This window comes from Prunus dulcis, chromosome 3 (assembly GCF_902201215.1).
Source record: "Prunus dulcis chromosome 3, ALMONDv2, whole genome shotgun sequence".
NCBI lineage: Eukaryota > Viridiplantae > Streptophyta > Magnoliopsida > Rosales > Rosaceae > Prunus > Prunus dulcis.
In genome coordinates, this window is record NC_047652.1 from 14,172,149 (window position 1) to 14,189,902 (window position 17,754).

At 36.9% G+C, this 17,754-nt stretch overlaps 1 protein-coding gene across 1 annotated transcript; it reads left to right on the forward strand.

Annotated features, from left to right (window-relative positions):
- Positions 1-1,492: 1,492 nt before the first annotated feature.
- Positions 1,493-3,291, forward strand: LOC117623050 (amino acid transporter AVT1I-like). The gene is made up of 3 exons (XM_034353893.1): positions 1,493-1,619; positions 1,847-2,457; positions 2,773-3,291. The coding sequence occupies exons 2-3, from the start codon at positions 1,855-1,857 to the stop codon at positions 3,289-3,291; spliced, it is 1,122 nt and encodes a 373-aa protein (XP_034209784.1). The 5' UTR covers positions 1,493-1,619; positions 1,847-1,854.
- Positions 3,292-17,754: the final 14,463 nt, after the last annotated feature.

The following is a 17,754-nucleotide window of genomic DNA, read 5'->3' on the forward strand; positions in this document are numbered from 1 at the left end:
ACGCCCTACATGAGAGAAGGAGGCTGAGATGAGAGAAAGAGAGAGAAGTGCGGACGTTAAGTCTGAAAACGAAGAGGAAAAGGGATTTTGGATGAGAGAGCGAGAGAGAGGGTTCGCGGTCAGAGAGAGCGAGAGAAAGATGAAGCGAAGAGGGGGCTTTAGATTTTGACGGGTTGGGAATTTTTTTTCAACCTGTTGAGCAGGTTTTCAGGTTATTCTATTCAATGGTATAGATTTACCTAAGAAATTTTAACGAAATCCAACCGTCAATGGGACTTGGCGCATCCATGCACCAGGTCCACTGTAGAATTTTCCCTTGCAAGTGTATTAGAAACTTGAATAAGTGTAATATTTTATTGATTTGAGTTCTGATTAGCTTTGTTTCTATTATATTTAATTCAACAGTCACCAAAGCAGACCAAGAATGGTGAGGACTATCCCAAATCATTGACCATCTACCTAAATGTAACGAAAATTGATTGTGTTACTATGAAAAATGTGACTATTGCCCCTTTTTTTTTTTTTTTTGGTTTTGTTTTTTGTTTTTTTTGTTTGTGAATATAGGTACGTTGACAGCACAAGGTAATGATCACCATCATCAACAAACTAGCTAGGTTCCAATAAAAAAAAACTAGCTAGATTAACCTTAGCGTTACCACCAACCATTCAGCTGTCAAAACCCCCACCATCATCAAGACCTTGCCAGTGAAGTAAAACATTGCACCTACGGTTCAACCAATAAGTTGTTTCTTCTCTCCAAATTTTTATAAGCCAAAAAGAAGAATGGAAACCTGCAAATGAATGAAAAATCTACTACTCAATATCAAAAGGCCCACGCAAATGTCTTTTATAAGTCAAGTGATTAAGACTATTCACTTTTGTTTTCATTTCCTTTCTTTGTCATGTCGACCGATTCTCCTCTCCTCAAATATCGGTAGTATTCAAATAAAAATTTAGTTAAAAAGAGCATAAGTAAGGAATATCCACCATTTTCATTGGCAGGACAAGAACTACTTAATGTATTAAATTTGAGGACTCTCGATTTTCCACAGTTGAAGAGCCAACAAGCCTAAAAATGTGCTGCAGAAATTAATTAAAATACATAAGTGAACCTGTGTGTATGTATATATAAATAAATGACATGCCCCATATATATCATGTCTAGAATTTAAAATATAGTCAAGTAAGATTCGATTTTTTATGCCGGATCATAGGATAATATACAATACTTCTCCTGTTCCACGAGTATGCACTCATCCATTTATATATATACATATAGTTGCTTTGGCAATATCTTCAACTTTGAAAAAAATAATAAACAAAGAAGTCTTCTAAGAATACACATATCACATGTTCTTTCTAATTTAAGCTCTCAAGAGTTACTTTAAACTTTCAGCAGATCACAAACCCTTTTCTCTCTCTCTCTCTCTCTCTCTCTGTCTCTCTCTCTCTCTCTCCAATGGATGCTGCTGATGCGCTTGATCGATCATCGTTGACCTTTCCTCTAGTGTGTGATGAAAGGCAACAATATGAGGAAGTAGAGGCAATTGACTGTGATCACCAAACTAAAACAACCTCTGTTTTGAAAACTTGTTTCAATGGACTCAATGCCCTATCTGGTACTTCTCCTTGTTTTATACCATTGTTTTAACGTAGTATTGTTTTTTGTTTGGTATTCTAGCATTTCTTCTCACTAGCTATCGACAATTGCTTCAACATTTCACGTATTCATGAAAATCCAATAATATATATGTATGTATGTATGTGTAGGCAGCTGAACCTCATCTTGAGACTGTAAAATATCAAATGAATGAGCCAAAATTTTCTCTTTTTAATTTGGTTTCAGGAGTTGGGATGCTATCAGTTCCTTATGCACTCTCATCAGGAGGGTGGCTAAGCTTGATACTTCTTTTTGTAATTGCTGTTGCTGCCTTTTACTCAGGCTTGTTAATTCAAAGATGCATGGATATAGATTCTACTATAAGAACTTATCCTGACATTGGTGAACATGCATTTGGGAAAAAGGGAAAAATAGTTCTGTCAATTTTCATGAACACAGAACTCTACTTAGTTGCGACATCTTTCCTAATTCTGGAAGGAGATAACCTACACAACTTATTTCCAAAAATGAAATTGGAAGTGGCTGGATTAACAATTAGTGGGAAGAAGTGCTTTACAATACTTGGTGGACTTATTGTTCTGCCAACTGTGTGGTTTGATAGCCTCAGCCTTCTTTCTTATGTCTCTGCAAGTGGGGTTTTTTCATCTGTTATCATTATTGGTTCAATTTTGTGGACTGCTGTTTTTGATGGAATTGGATTTCACCAAGAGGGATCGGTACCGCTTAATTGGAGTGGAATCCCTACTGCTGTTAGCTTATATGCCTTCTGCTATTGTGCGCATCCAGTGTTCCCGACGCTCTACAAATCAATGAAAAACAAACGTCAGTTCCCGAATGTAAGTACAAAATGTGAGCTTGATATACATTGTTGGCCGATTTCCTAACATCTGAAGTTTTGGAAACAAGTTATGGCTAACCTAGTAGGATAGCCTTCTTTGCAAGAGGTCCTAAATGCCTCTCTCCCTCCATCTGTTTATCTACTTAGGCCTACTCGCACGAGAGGGTCTAAACTAGATATACATTGTTTGCTTACGATGGTATCAATTGTTGATGTTACCATATGTATATCTTACTCGTTAAAGATAAATGAGTTTTAGCGTATGCATGCTTTGGTGCTTACTAATTTTCAATCTGTTGTTTCTTTGCTGCAGGTCCTCCTCGTGTGCTTTATTTTATGCACCCTTGGTTATGCATCAATGGCAGTTTTAGGGTACTTAATGTTCGGGTCAACAGTCGAATCACAGATAACTTTAAACCTCCCAACTGAAGAACTTAGCTCAAAAATCGCAATATGGACCACCCTTATCAATCCAGTATCCAAATATGCTTTAATGGTTACACCAATCCTAAATACTGCCCAAAATTGGTTTCCAAGTTGCTGCAAAAAAAGTCGAAGCTTCCGCCTATTTCTCAGCACTTCCTTGGTAACCAGCAGTGTTATAGTAGCTTTGGCTATACCTTTTTTTGCTTATCTCATGTCTCTGGTTGGTGCATTTTTTAGTGTCACAGCTTCACTTATAATACCATGCCTTTGCTACCTTAAAATTTCAGGTACTTATCGAAATCTCGGATGCGAAATGTTGATTATAGGGTGTATAATTTTGATGGGAGTTGTAGTTGCCATAGTTGGTACTTACACATCTCTACAACAAATAATAGAGCATTTGTAAATTAATGTACCGGCTTCTTTTTTTTTTTTTTTTTGACAATGTATTAATTCCTTGCTGAGGTTTATGTTAATCCGCATAGTATGTTAAAGAAATAGATAATCAGAGATGGAGAGCTTTATCAAAGTTGAAATTTCAAACTAAATATTCCTGCTTCTAACTTTCGACCTCACCAACTTTTGGCTATTTATGATAAAAACTCAGTTTCTTTCCTCTTAACTTTTGATTTACTTACGATTTCTTATGTGCTCATCTCAACTTCCACTCTATCCATTTTTGGACCAAATTAAGGTTAAGAAATAAATAAAGTCTTCCAAAATATAGGATTTCGTTAGTAACTGTGGGAGCATATATTTTCATCTCCAATCAGGGCACGCCACGTGGAAAAGAAGATTATCTCTTAAATTAATTAATTAAACCAGTTTATCTGGCTAGTTAATTAATTGGGATAAATATCTTAATTAATATGATATTATCTTTATTTAAAGAGATAATATCATTAATTAAAATATTATCCTAATAAAGAGAAGATAATATCATTTAATTCAGATATTATCTTCTTAAGAGATAATATATTTAATTCAGATATTATCAAAGCCGACTCGATCCCTACGAAACCCTAGCCCCGAGGCTCCTATAAATAGACGACTTCATTCATCATTCAAGGTACTTCAAAAAACCTACTCCTAATACCCAAAGCTCTCTCTCCCTCTCCACTCTCCATATTTTCTCCACACGGCTTCGGCCACCACACACGGCTCCGGCCACCCGGTTCACACCATACATACAACTCCGTACCCTTTGCTTAGCTATTGTTTTCCTACAAACACTCGAACTAACTTAGGCATCGGAGGGCCTTTGGCCAACAACCCCCCGGGTGTGGTCTATTTACTCCAGTCTTTTTTACAGGAATCGAGGAAGAGAGAGAAGGAAGATCGAAGGTTGAAGGATCCAGAAACGAATATTCTTCCGTGAGAATATTTGCACAAACAGTAACCTTGAAACCTAATACCGTTTTTCCAGTCCTCATTTTACCAAACAGTCTTCTCACCATTTCCTTCAACCACTTCATCAATGAAAATTAGCTAATCACCTACTGCTTCGAAATCTTTTGAAAAAAAAAAAAAGATACCAAACACATGTTTTGTATAATATTTGCGTAATTTTGTAAAAGAATTACTAAGCCAAAAGTGAAGGAGAAAGATATGGCAAGATCATTTCTCTCTCCGTCGTGTCAAACCCTGAGCTAAGCTAAAAGTAAGGATAAGATTTTTGAGGAATAGATAAAACATTGCTTTGAAAAATGAAATAAGTTCAATTAAACAGCAAATGTGTGACACGCGATACAAAGCATAAGAGTTTAGATTTCATATTCCCCACCTCTGTCTCGATCTTTTGGACTACAGGGGTTCAAGAAATTTGTGGTCACCCACCATTAGATGTTAATTTAACGGTTCAAAAAAGTTTCTTAAAAAGAGTGCAAGAGTGAATGAACCGTTGAATTTACATTCAACGGTGAGTGACCATAAATCTCTTGGACCCCTGTAGTTTAAGAAATTGGGACCGTTCCCCACCTATTTGTGGCAAACAATTGTGATGAATTCGTATTAAAAAAAAAGAGAGGAAATTATTGTTTCATTTGGGCGGAAATAGTAACAACCTAAGGACTACAGTTACAGTGCGTTTGGATGAAGAAATTTAAAAGTACAAAGGATTTCATAAATGACAGAATTTAAAATAAAGTAAATTAATGTTCTAGAATTTGTCAAGTTTCTTGTTTGGGTGATGGATTTAAAACACAGAATTTAACCTTTATTTGTAAAGTTATTTTTTTAAAAAACTCAATCCCACTTGAGATTTTAGAAATGACAACTTTTAGATAGAATTTAAAGTTGGGATTTATGATCTCTAAATTTGTACGTTTTTTTATTTAAACACGGGAATTGGTTAATGTCAATTTAGAAATTCTGAGTTTTGTCCCTAAATTTATTTCCCTCATCCAAATGCACCGTTAGCGCCTAAGGACTACATATTTCAATAACTAGAAGCAAATGCAAGTGAGAGTACAGTTTTGGGATCACTGCTATTACCGAACTTATAATATATTTCAACTTTAAAGAGATGTTTCGGTTATTAAAAAATAAACCCATACAAGTAAAATACTCTAGACAATAACTGTAACGACCCGATCCTAAAATTAATAGTTAATTATTAATTTATTCTAGTAAAAGACCATTATACCCCTAGAATGTTTTATTAGGTTTTAAGTTGACTTTTTAACCAGGAAGGAATTTGAGGATTTGGGTGGTACCATTGGGTAAAGCTCGACAATACGAGTTCATAGACATGCGGCACGCCCAATTCCGAGTTGTAACGAAGTAGAAAAGGTCTAGAAACGAAAAGGACGTAATGGAAATTTTCAAATTGTTACTGTAGCAAACAGTACCGCCACAGTACTGTTGCTACAGTATCTGGCTGTTTTAAAAATTTCCTTTTTTCTTCTTTTTTTTTTTTTTTTCCTCTCCTTCCTCTTCTTATTGGAGAACAGCAGCCCCTCCCCTTTGTTACTGTTCATCCGAACAGTTTTTGGGCCGCCATCTCCTCCTCCGGCCACCCCAAGAGACGGCATGGGTACCAAAAGAACCAGCACGTTGTCCTCTACTAGCCTCACATCTCAGCCGCTGCCAACTACCGTCTGGATTGCCGGAAAAAGCAAGAAATTGGCCGGTTTTTACCCAAAATCTCCATCGTTGGTTTAGGGGATTCCGACCAACAATTGCTTTAATCTAGGTATGATTTTTCAACCTCTCGAGCTGTTCTTGCTGCTAGTTGTGTTGGTTAGGGGAAATTTCTGAGTTTCGGAGGGTAAATAAGCGATTGAAAATCTACCAGTTTTCGACCTCTGATTCTGGCCATTTTCGGCATGTTTTTGGGGTAGGCCCAAGAATAAAAGTTGTTCCAAATAGGGTGTTACACCTAGGATAGGAGTTTGGGCTGGCGGTTTGGAGTATTTCTGGTCGCCGAAAATTGATGAAGCCACCCACGCGCTATCGGCATGTGGGCAGTATGGTGGCCTAGCATTGTGTAAAGGATTCCTCACGAGCATGTAGGTACTCGCGGATTTCAGTTCGGATAATATTTGGACCCCAAACAGATTTTTCTTAGTGTGCGATTTCCGGGTTCGATACATTTGAGCAGTTATATTGTGGTCATTTTCTGGTATGTTGTCCTAGGTAATTCTAGGATCGTATAGGAGTCGACGGATTGTAAAACAGAGTCTCGGATACTCCAGAAATGCCAACCCTAAGGCTAGGTTTACAGTAACCGTCCTATAGTGCGATCGTGACCAATCCGACCGTTCGATTGAGACCAAACTCACGGGACATGTGTCCTAGGCATATTAGAACCTTTAGGGACTTCTAGATTTGCGAGGGAGGATTGCGGCTTGGATAGAAGGGGTTTCTCCGAGACCTGCGATGGGGGATAGCGGCTCGGATAGAAGAAGGTATCTCAGAGACCTGCGAGGGGGGGATTGCGGCTCGGATAGAAGCGGTATCTCCGAGGCCTGCGAGGAGTTGAATAGATGGTTATTTATAGGTTGTGTCCTGGATAGAAGCGGTATCTCTGACGCCTGCGAGGAGTTGAATAGATGGTTATGTATAGGTTGCGGTCCGGATAGAAGTGATATCTTTCAGGCCTGCGAGGAGGGTATTGACAGTATTAATGGAGTTGACGGATCATGAATTAGAGGTACGCCTAGGTGGAGCGAATTTCAGTTATAAGATATTCTTAAACTAAAATAAAGGATTCTAGTGTACGACATACTTATATTCAGTGCGTGACTTTTATGAGTTTAGGAAAGAACAACGTATGGCTTGATCCCTCAGTAAGAGTACGTAGGCAGCCTAGTGTTACAAGGTGCAGCCACGAGGTCAAGTAATAAAAGGTCGTCCAGTTAAGTTATTATGAAATCTAACACTGTTCTGAGGATGTTCTAAGATTGTGATTTGAATGTTGTTAGTAGAGTGTTTTATTCAATTTAGTGAGGCCTGAGGCCATAATGAGATGATGTTTGATTATTTGTTATAATTTGTTACATGCTGGCAGTTGGGTTGTATTTATTTTATGTTTGTTTGACAGGTGGAAGTTTTGGGGAAATGTTCATTTTATAGGGGAGACTCTGCCTAATTTTTGGTAGAAGTCGAGTTTGGAATTCTTTGGATTTGGTTTAGAAGGGCTTTTTGGTCATTTGTGCTCGACACCCGCCAGGTGTTGGACACGCACAGAGTTCGACTCGGATTCCAAAGTGAAATTTGAGTCGGGTCGTTTCAATAACCCATATTTTATTACATTTAAATAAACCCAATTTTGAATTAGATGCCAAAGTGTTGGTGTATTATGACATGTGTAACAATATTTGTATATTTAATATATCCAACATATCTAGATACTTTATAATTTTCCTACAGAACAATTAGTGGACATACCTACTATAATAGTATATAAAGGCAAGACATTTTACCTAAAGGTATAAAATACCATAGGTACATTTCATAAATTACCTAGTACGTACATTTAGATGTTGTAAAACATCAATCGACACTATAGGTACATAAATACTCTTTAGAAAGGTACATTATGATTGTATAAGTACATTATTTACATGTAGTTTGTATAGATAAATTATTAATTTACCTACATTATTTATATTAAAAATAAGCAAAATATAGGTACATTATTTATCACAGAAAAAATAGGTGCATTTTTGAATGTGGGTAATAGGTACATTACTACATTATCCTGTTAGATAGACAATTCAAAGAATTAAAAAATTTATATTAGGTACATTATCCTATTATTTTATAATAGGTACAATTTTCATTAAAAAAAAATAAAATAGGAACGTTAATTAGATGATAAATAATTTGTGTAAGGCAATAGGAATATTTGTGTGTGCATTATTTACTAGACGTGTCAAACAGGTCTAGCCGGCTCAGTAAAACATGAGTACAACTCATTTAAATGTGGTACGGCATAGCCCAAGTACAATTATTGGTGGGTCGTGCTAGGCATGACATGAAAGCTTGGGATGTGTTGGGATAAAAAATTAAAGCCTAATGAACTAGGTTGGCCCGCATCCCTAAATGAGTTGTTCTTGGCCCGTAGCCCGCTCTAAGCCCAACACAAACCCACTTTATTAATTAATTTTCTTTTGTTTTTGTAAGGTCCACTGTCTAATTCTAATTGAAAAAAGGGCCAAATAACCTATAACAGAAATAAAAGTCCATTGTCTTTTAGTAAATGTAGGTTTTAGCCATAAAAAAAACTTTTACTTTTGAAAAAAGCCAAAACTTTTTCAAAAAAAACAGAAAAATCTCTCAACTTTCAAACAAAAGACATGCAAATGTAAAGGATTCCTTAGGAAATCCAAAAATAAATAAGGGTAATTTTGTCCATTTTGGTTTCTTTTAAAAAATTTCTCTCTCCTTTGGCTTTTTCCAAAGTCTCCCTTGTCTTTTTTGTTTTCATACATATAAATTGTAATTTTTAAATTTATTAATGAAGTGGACTGGTTTCAGTTTTCATTAGTATATTATGACTGTTTTTGCCAAGATCTAGGTAGTTCTTGCATGTCTTTTTTTATTTTTTTATTTTCTATATACCAAATACCAATGCATATTAAATGAGTATTGCTAATACTTGTAAACATGCACGAGATTTGTAGTTTCTCATTATTTTGTCTATTGCAAAAGAATCATTGTTTGGATTATAATGTCATTTCCCTTGTTTACAATGTATTTTTTTGTATTAATTCAATATGCTTACATGAAATTTCAAGTTAAATGGGCCAAGCACGGGCCGGTCTCAAGCACAGCCCCACGGCCTGTGACGAAATGGACTTAGGCTTTGGGCCATGAAGTTCACTATTTTAAAAAATGGACTAAGCTGGCACGACAAGACCAGAAAAACTGAATGGCCCGGCCCGTTTTACACGGCTATTACTTACCCCAAAAAAATAAAAAAATTGTGACTGCATTAATATATAGACACAACGTTTAATACTCATGTGGGATTGTATGTGCCAAATATTTTTAAATTTTAAAAAATTGATGTGTGAGTAGCCAAATTTGTAAAAAACTGCAAATTTAGGAGGAAAGAAATCAACACAATAAATTGAGAAATCAAAATTTAAAACACCCACATAATAGGGTAAGCTTTAATTATGGCTACTTTTGGAATATGAAAAATACAATAAATCATATTTAGGTTACTTACTGAGTTGGATCTTAATCATCAGAATTTACTTATAAAATATTGGAATTTCTTCGTTAAAAAAAGAAGAAGAAGGTGTTTTTGTCAAAATACAACCTCTCAAGACACAAAATAAAGATAAATTCTTTGGTCAACAATACCATTTGCTCTCTCCTTGATGGAACCTCATTGTGAAATCATAAATAGAGAGAATGTGACGCTGTTGACCATATGATGTATATTTTATTTTGTCTGTAGGCTGTTCATCTATTTTTATTAATGAAAAATATCCATTTAAAGCTTGTCGATACTAGTTTTGAGGAAAGTTTTAATGAATACAAGCGAAATTGATGTGTGAACCAAAATTTCAGGTGTAATAACCCAAAACAAAATATTTAAAAAGAAAGAAAATATCTAAAAAAGTAAGGAAAATATCTTTTAGCAAAAAGACAATTTTACCCTCGCATTATTTAATAAGGAAAAAGTTGACTTTTTGATCGGGAAATAATTTGGTAATTCCGATTACGCCGTTGCGTAGAGCACGGCGAAACGAGTCCGTAGACACGGAGTAGACCCGAATCGGAGTTGTAACGAAGGAGTTATGGTCAAAAGAGTCTTAGTGGCAGAACCGTAAATATTTTGAAGTTCAGTTTTATAAACCCAGCTTCCTTCTCTCTCGAACCATCTCGACCAGCCAACTTCAGACAGCGATTTCTCCCAACTCAGGCCACCGTTTCAGGCAATACCGGCCCCAAACGAACCACCTCACTTCCCTCTATCAGCCCTGTCCCTCCTCAGCCTCCATCCGCTACTGTAGTAGCCGGAAACTGCCATGAAACAGGCTGGTTCCAACAGTTTTTCTGAAAATTTTTGGGAGCTCGTTCTCTCACTTCCGACCACCAAATCAATCGAGTAAGGTATGGTTTCTCAACTATTTTTGTGTTCTAGCTGATGGGTATATGGGTTTCGATCGATTTTAGCTCTAAGGGGTTCGATTTTCGACTTGAAATCTGGCCAAAACTTCGGCCGCTCGAAACTACTATTTCGGGTCACTTTTTGGGGGTTGTCCAAGAACAAAAGTGACTCTAAATGGGGTGTTTTACCTAGGGTAGGAGTTTGGAGTCTTGGTTTCGAGATTTTTCGGCCACCCGAAATCGCTTTGGACACCCAAAGCTGCCCGCGCGCGCTGGAGCACGGGCGAGGGTAGTGATGTAATTATGTGCAGTTTTGTGACCCTCGTGTCGTCACGAGCGTGTAGGATTTTACGGATCTCGATTCGGAGTCCGTTTGAGCCTCGAACGGATTTTCCATATCGCGATCCGTGGGTGCAGTGTCGTTAAATAATCGGATCACGCTGAATTTCGGATATGTGGGTCTACACGATGTCATGATCGTGTAGAATTCGACGGATTGCGAATCGGAGTCCCGGATACTCCGGAATCGCGAACCCTGGGGCTAGGGTTTGGATTTTAAGCGATAACGTAATTTTAGCTAATCCGACCGTCCATTTCAGACCCAATTCGCAGAACACGGTTTCCTCGCTGTAAGGAACCTTCAGGGAAGCCCAGATTGGCCATCAGAGATCGTGGACCCACGGGGTCCCGGGTCGGCCGATCAGGCAGTTTATCACTTAGTTGAGCGTCGGACCTTCCCAAAACTGGTCCAAGTGTCTGAAAGGGCTAACGAGGGCATAAGAGTAACTTGGAAGGAGATGCACGTATTTCTAGGAGCCGGGGGCAGGGGGTTTAGTTGAAATTCTTTTTAGTCAGCAGTCTATTAATTTAATCTTTATGGGTAATCAGGCACCAGGAGCCCGACAGGATTGCAAAAGAGACCTTCGAAGGGTCGAAGTAGCTCGGACCATCTGTGAGTGGACTTTCTTTCATAAATCAGATTTCATGAATGATTTGATGTGATTTTATATAAATAAGTTTTATAAATGAGTTTATATTGATTTTATATAAATAAGTTTTTAGAAATGAATTTATTTGAATAAATTTCTTTATTTGATCTTGAGTAAGTTTTATTACGGTTCTGAACATGATCAGTACAGTAACAGTTCTATAAGTCTGTGCTGCTTATTTACAAGTTATAGAAACAGAGTTTGAGGTTGGAATCAGATGAGACAGCAGCACAACTTGAGATTTCAGTTATTATTCAGATTTTTCTAAAGGAATTTATTTTAAAACCACCTCGTACCCATTCATTTTTGGTGATTACCCAGAGTTGGATCGATGTCTACGGACATCCAGTCCGATTTCAGTTAGTCAGTGCACTTGACTTGCCTCCCGAGTTTCGGGGACGCTCGGACCGTGAGTGCCAGGATTTGCGGCTCGGCAGACTTGGTGTCCCGAGACCTGCCAGGATTGCGGCTCGGCTGACTCTGTGTCCCCGAGACCTGCCAGGATTGCGGATCATGCTGACTACGGTCCCCTGCATCCTGCCAGAGCGACTCGAGCTGACTTGGTGTCATCGAGGAATCTGCCGGCGGGACAGGCTGATCATAGTCCCCTGATTTCGCCAGTTTGCGGCTCGGGTAGCCTGTGTGACGCCCGAGACCTGTCAGGGAATTGACGGTTATGACAGGGGTACAAATAGGTGGTATTTTCAAAGGATTTTGGGTTTTCTCTTATTTAATTATGACTTTCAGTTATTTTATATCAGCTTCTCCAATTTTTCAGGCATTGATACATTTATATAGTTTTGTTCAGTTTTACAAGGTTTGAGTACAGTGCTTTTATACAAGTTTGATTTCAGTGTTTTATACAAGCTTTGATTTCAGTGCTTTTGAATAAAATTTATCGAGCTTGATTATGATTTACGTGGAATGCTTTGAGTTTAGAAGGCTTTAAATGGAATGTACGTATTCAGTTTATTTAACAATTTTTATAGTGGGGGTTATTATGATTGTTAAACTGTTTTCAAGAATTCTTATGTTTGGTCCACTCACATCTTCAAATTGTTTTCGCCCCCAGGCTGTAGAAGTACGCGGGATCCACCACCGGGCCAATTATAGCTTCCGCACCAAGGTAGAGTTTGTAGAAAATCTTTGAAACTTGAAAACTTTAAAGTATGCTATGATATCTAGTATTAGTGGAAAACTGGAGATGAGATCTGTTACTTGAGATGTTTTGGCTATTGAGATGGTTTTACTGACTGTTTAACAGGTGAAAAATTTTAGGATTGGTCGAAATAGAGGGGAGACTCTGCCGAAATTTCGGCAGAAGTCTAAGGAAAAAAAAAAAAAATTTTGAGACGAGAAGGGTAAAAAGGTTTTTTGTGCCCGACATTCGCCAGGTGTCGAACACGCACAGGACTTGGCTCGAATTCCAAAGTGGAAATTGGGTCAGGTCCTGTCATCAGGGACCTCTTTGATTAATAATTTGAAGATTTGATGACAAAAATGAAGAAATTGAAGATGTTTAGAGACCATTTATGATAAAAACGCTATAAATTAATTATATCTCTCTAGGATTTTTTTAAAATAAAAAAACCTCTTTAGGTTCACGATGCTATCACGTTAATTACCATGCATATCAATTTTGTGCATGGCATTAGATTCTGTTGTAATCCTAATTATCAAGAGAAGAGTACTCCATGTGATAACGTGATTCCTTAATCCGAGCCTTCTTTGTCGTGCCCCCGTAATATGGGTCATACATGCCATGCAAAATTAATAGTCCAAATACTCTGCAGTTTTTACACATTATTTTGGTCTTCAGCACCAGTCGAGTGTTATTTAAATACTCCACCGTTTGAAATCTCCTTCAACTCTTGGTTTATCTTTGCGCTGGTTACTTCTCTGGTTCTATTTGCTTTTGATTCTTATAGTGAATTTTAGGGATTTTACTTTAACAACTTATTATTTACACTTCGTTTAGGGCTAGAAAGGTCCCCGTACATTAAGCACCATAAATTGTATTGTTTGATACCCCAGCCGTAAATTGTTATAAGCATACAGTAACTCACTAACAAAAGCCATTATACATAATTGGGCTATCAACTCATGAACTTTTTGCTAAAAAATTAAGGAATTATCAACCAACTCATGAACTTGTTGGGACAGAGCTTGCGAATCTTTTCGCTTGCAAATCTAAGAGACAAGCTGTGCAGACTGAGCTTGAACTGTAACTCCTACATTGCGCTAGCCCATCAACATGATTGTTTCCTGTATATCTGCCTCTGGAGCCACTTTGGTATCCATACATTATTTTTTTAGATAAATGTATCATTATGCTATTCAAGTATACTGAATAACGGTCATTATTTAGAAATTCTAGCTGATTAAAACACTTATGCCCCATATAAAGAGCGATAGAGCCTCCAAAGGCGGCATGCACAAAATGGAAGAATAATAAAAGACTCAGATGAATCATTGTTGGTTTTGATAAAAACATCTCAAATATATTAGACTTGGATTCAATTTAATACTTGAAACAAAACTGAAGTGATGAACATGCTTTATATACGGTGAATTTATACATGGCAGAATTTTTTTTTTTTGAGGATCTTTTTTATAGAAAGGGGCGATAGTATACTAAACTCACACACACTACACTGGACGCCCTTTTAAGCATTTCACCACTTCATCCCTTTCTTCAATCTGTGCTTTTATGGTATCTTCCAAGCAATCCCGTTGGGGGAGTTCAATTGGAACAACCGAGTGCGTTCCGGAAATATAAGAGCTCATCACCTCCTTTTTAACTACAAGCTTTATCATGTCAAAAATACAAGTGATCATCAGGTAAGTAAACTCAAAAATACAAGCTTCAGCATATATATATATTGAAAATTTTATTTTCACGTTTATATATATATATATATATATCATATATATAATTTTCTCCTCATCATTTGTTGTCTGATAAATTATATATATACCTAACTATTTTGACACACATGATTTTGTAACAGGATAACTGGACAAGCTCACTCACTACTATATTTTACAATTTGCGCGACGAAGAGCATTTGGTCATGCAAAGTACATTTAAGTCGCACAAATTTCAGCCCGGCAAAAACTTCGTGGCCCAGAATCTGTCGGGCAAAGATCGTGAAGAAAGACTTTGTGCAACCAAGTTTTTTAATTGGTCGCGAAAAACTGAGCGACGGATAACCTTCGTTGCACAAAAAGTTTAGGGACGACACAATTGTTCGTCTCTCAAACCTTTGCGCGATGACAGCATGTTCGTTGCGAGTACACAGCGCAACGGTTTATATTCGTGTCGCAAACATTTGGGCGACGACTTTTGTTGTGTGACGAAATTGTCTTAGTCGTGAGACGAAAACTTTTGTAACGCAAAAATAAAAAATATATTTTTTAAATTTAGTTTTACGTTTTTGTATTTTGTAAAAACATGAATTGGCGGGACAAAAAGAGTTTCGTCGAGCAAAATAAAATATTTTTTATCTAAATTAAATTTTATGTTTTAAAAAAAAAAATTAAGGAGGGGTGTATTCAATTAAGATTTTAAAAGAGTTTAAAAGAGTTTAAAAGTTTGGGTATATTCAATTTAGATTTTAAAAGAGTTTGTAAAAGTTTGGGTATATTCAATTCAGATTTCAATTGATATTAAAAAAAAATACATCGAAATCTAGGTGTATTCAATTATGACCTTTTTAAAAATAAAACAAAATTTAGGTGTATTCAAAAAGTAATTTATTTTGAAGGAATTAATAAGTTGACCGATTTCGTTAGAAATTAAAATGATAAGTATAAATACAAAAGACCCTGACAAATCTTATGTCAACCCTAGAAACTTTGAACGTGCTCTACGCTTTCCAGTCCTTGAACGTGTGTGCTTGTCAAGTGAAGGTAAAAAATCTCCTCTTTTCACGTTTTCATATATGGATGGATCATATAACGTAGCATATATGAACAAATCTCCTCTTTCATATATGAACAGTAGCATATATGTGTATCATATAACGTGTAGGGATGGCAACGGGTCGGGTAGGGGCCGGGTATGACAATACCATCCCCATCCCCTCTCTCCATCCCCGCCCCCATCCCCGTTTATTAGGTTTCGGGGAATCCCCGTCCCCCTCCCCGTCCTCGTCGGGGGACTATCCCCCATACCCGCCCTGAATCCCCGATTTTTTTGCATAAAAAATATTTATCATACATTTTAACATTAAGTTTCATATTAACTTATCATTCAACATATCCAAATTAACTATAAAGTTCAACTCAACTAGTTAAAATCACATCAATATGAAATTCCATAGAAAATTAGGAAGAATTAGGAGAGGGAAGTTAACTTAAGGTTAAACATAAATATTATAATTATATATTTATTTATTTAAATATAAACATATATATTTTCGGGCCGGGTTCGGGGACGGGGACGCCAATACCATCCCCTCCCCATACCCGTCGGGGATTTTTCAAGTTCGGGGATCCTCGTATCCGGTACCAATTTAGACCCAAAATCTCCCCCCGTTAGGGTCGGGGACCCGACAAGGACCCGCTCCTACGGGGATTTTTGCCATCCCTAATAACGTGTGTGTTTGTCAATCTGTTCGACCAAAGCCCTCTTCATCAATCTATAATCATCGAACAGTAGCATATATCATATAGCGCGTGTGCTTGTCAAGGGTTGCTGTTATTATTATTATTTTTGGTTGCTGTTATTATTATTTTTTTTTTAGTTGCTGTTTTTTTTTTTAGTTTCTATGCATCATATCATATATAGATGATAGCCTTCTTCATCGATCTATAGTCATCTTTTTTTTGTTTTTGTTTTTGGGTACAATATCTATGTATATCTAGTCTATGCCAAAACAAAAAGGAAAAAATTATCTTCATATCTATGTATATATATGTGGAGAGATGTTATGAATGACGGGAGTCAAAGATGAGCAATAGATGCCCTTTTTTTTTAAATTTTCTTTGGATGTATATGGTTTGAGCATTCTTTACAAAATGTTTTTGTAAAGGTACTTTTCTCTTTTGAAAATCTAGAAAAATGATAAACAGCCCCAAAAGAAAAAAAAAAAAAGAAAAAAACATTTTAGAACTCTAATAAACTCTTTTAAAATCCATAATAAAACTCTAATAAACACCATTAAAATCAATCTAGGAATTCAATCAAACTCTATGTGGAGTTTATTGAAATCAATTGAAATATGTTGAACTCTATAAACTTTATAACAACATTTAACTCTTTTAAAATCTTGATTGAATACACCACCCTAAATTTGGTTTTTTTGTTGTTGTTGTAATAAAATGAAATTGCAATAAAAAAAATGTAATGAAGAGAAAATTTTTAATTATAAAATAATATAAATGTATAGTACAAGAGAAATGTTTAAATGTAATTAAGAAAGTAAAAAACTAATCAAACAATGTTCCAAAATCTACTTGGTCGTCTGGCAAATGCGGCTCGGAGGTCTGGAGATTGTCCACAAGGGCAAAGGTGTGGTGGCCATGCTCGGGTTGGAGGGGCTTGGAGGTCGATGAGGGACCAAAATGCGGGATTGGAATGCTGGATCGAGCGAGGGTCTCTAGAAGCACAGACAACTGACCCTTAAGCTCGGCCACCGTTGCTGTCAAAACAGTCACCTGACTGTTTGACTGCGACGATGAACGGAGTCTAGGTTCCCGCTGCCGGGCATTCTCCATCCCTCGACAATATGTCCCTGGCCTCCTCCTGAGAGTATGATCCAAGGTCTCCGTCAGGATCTGAAAATCCTGTGGAGGATCCACAGACTCGAGCGGAGTATCGGGAGGAAGTTGGGAGGCGGACTCCTAAAGAACCAACTGGCTCTTCTCCATCATTGTCGCCTATTTAATATAACAAAAAATATTAATTAAAACATTCATATAAGAACCATGAAACTTGAATGCGTAAGATAATAATTAAAATTAAAGATACTCACATGAAGGGACTCCGCCGACTCATTCCCAGGTCGAACATAAACGTCGCCAAAGACGTCGATCTCTGAGAATTTGGACCCCCCCTTAATTAAACAAGAGAAGAAAAATGTTAGTACGAAAAAACAAATTAATATTAATGACATATTAAAAATTGAATATAAACGACTTTATTATTACCCACCGCCGCGCCTCCATCCTATATGAGAAGGGCCTGGAACTTGAATGGTGGAGAAGAGTCTTCTTGTCCATGTTGCCCTTATTTGCTTTCCCCTTCTTCTGTTATGCCAAAAATAAACGTATAAGTTGAAATTGAAATGAAATATAAAAAATTAAAT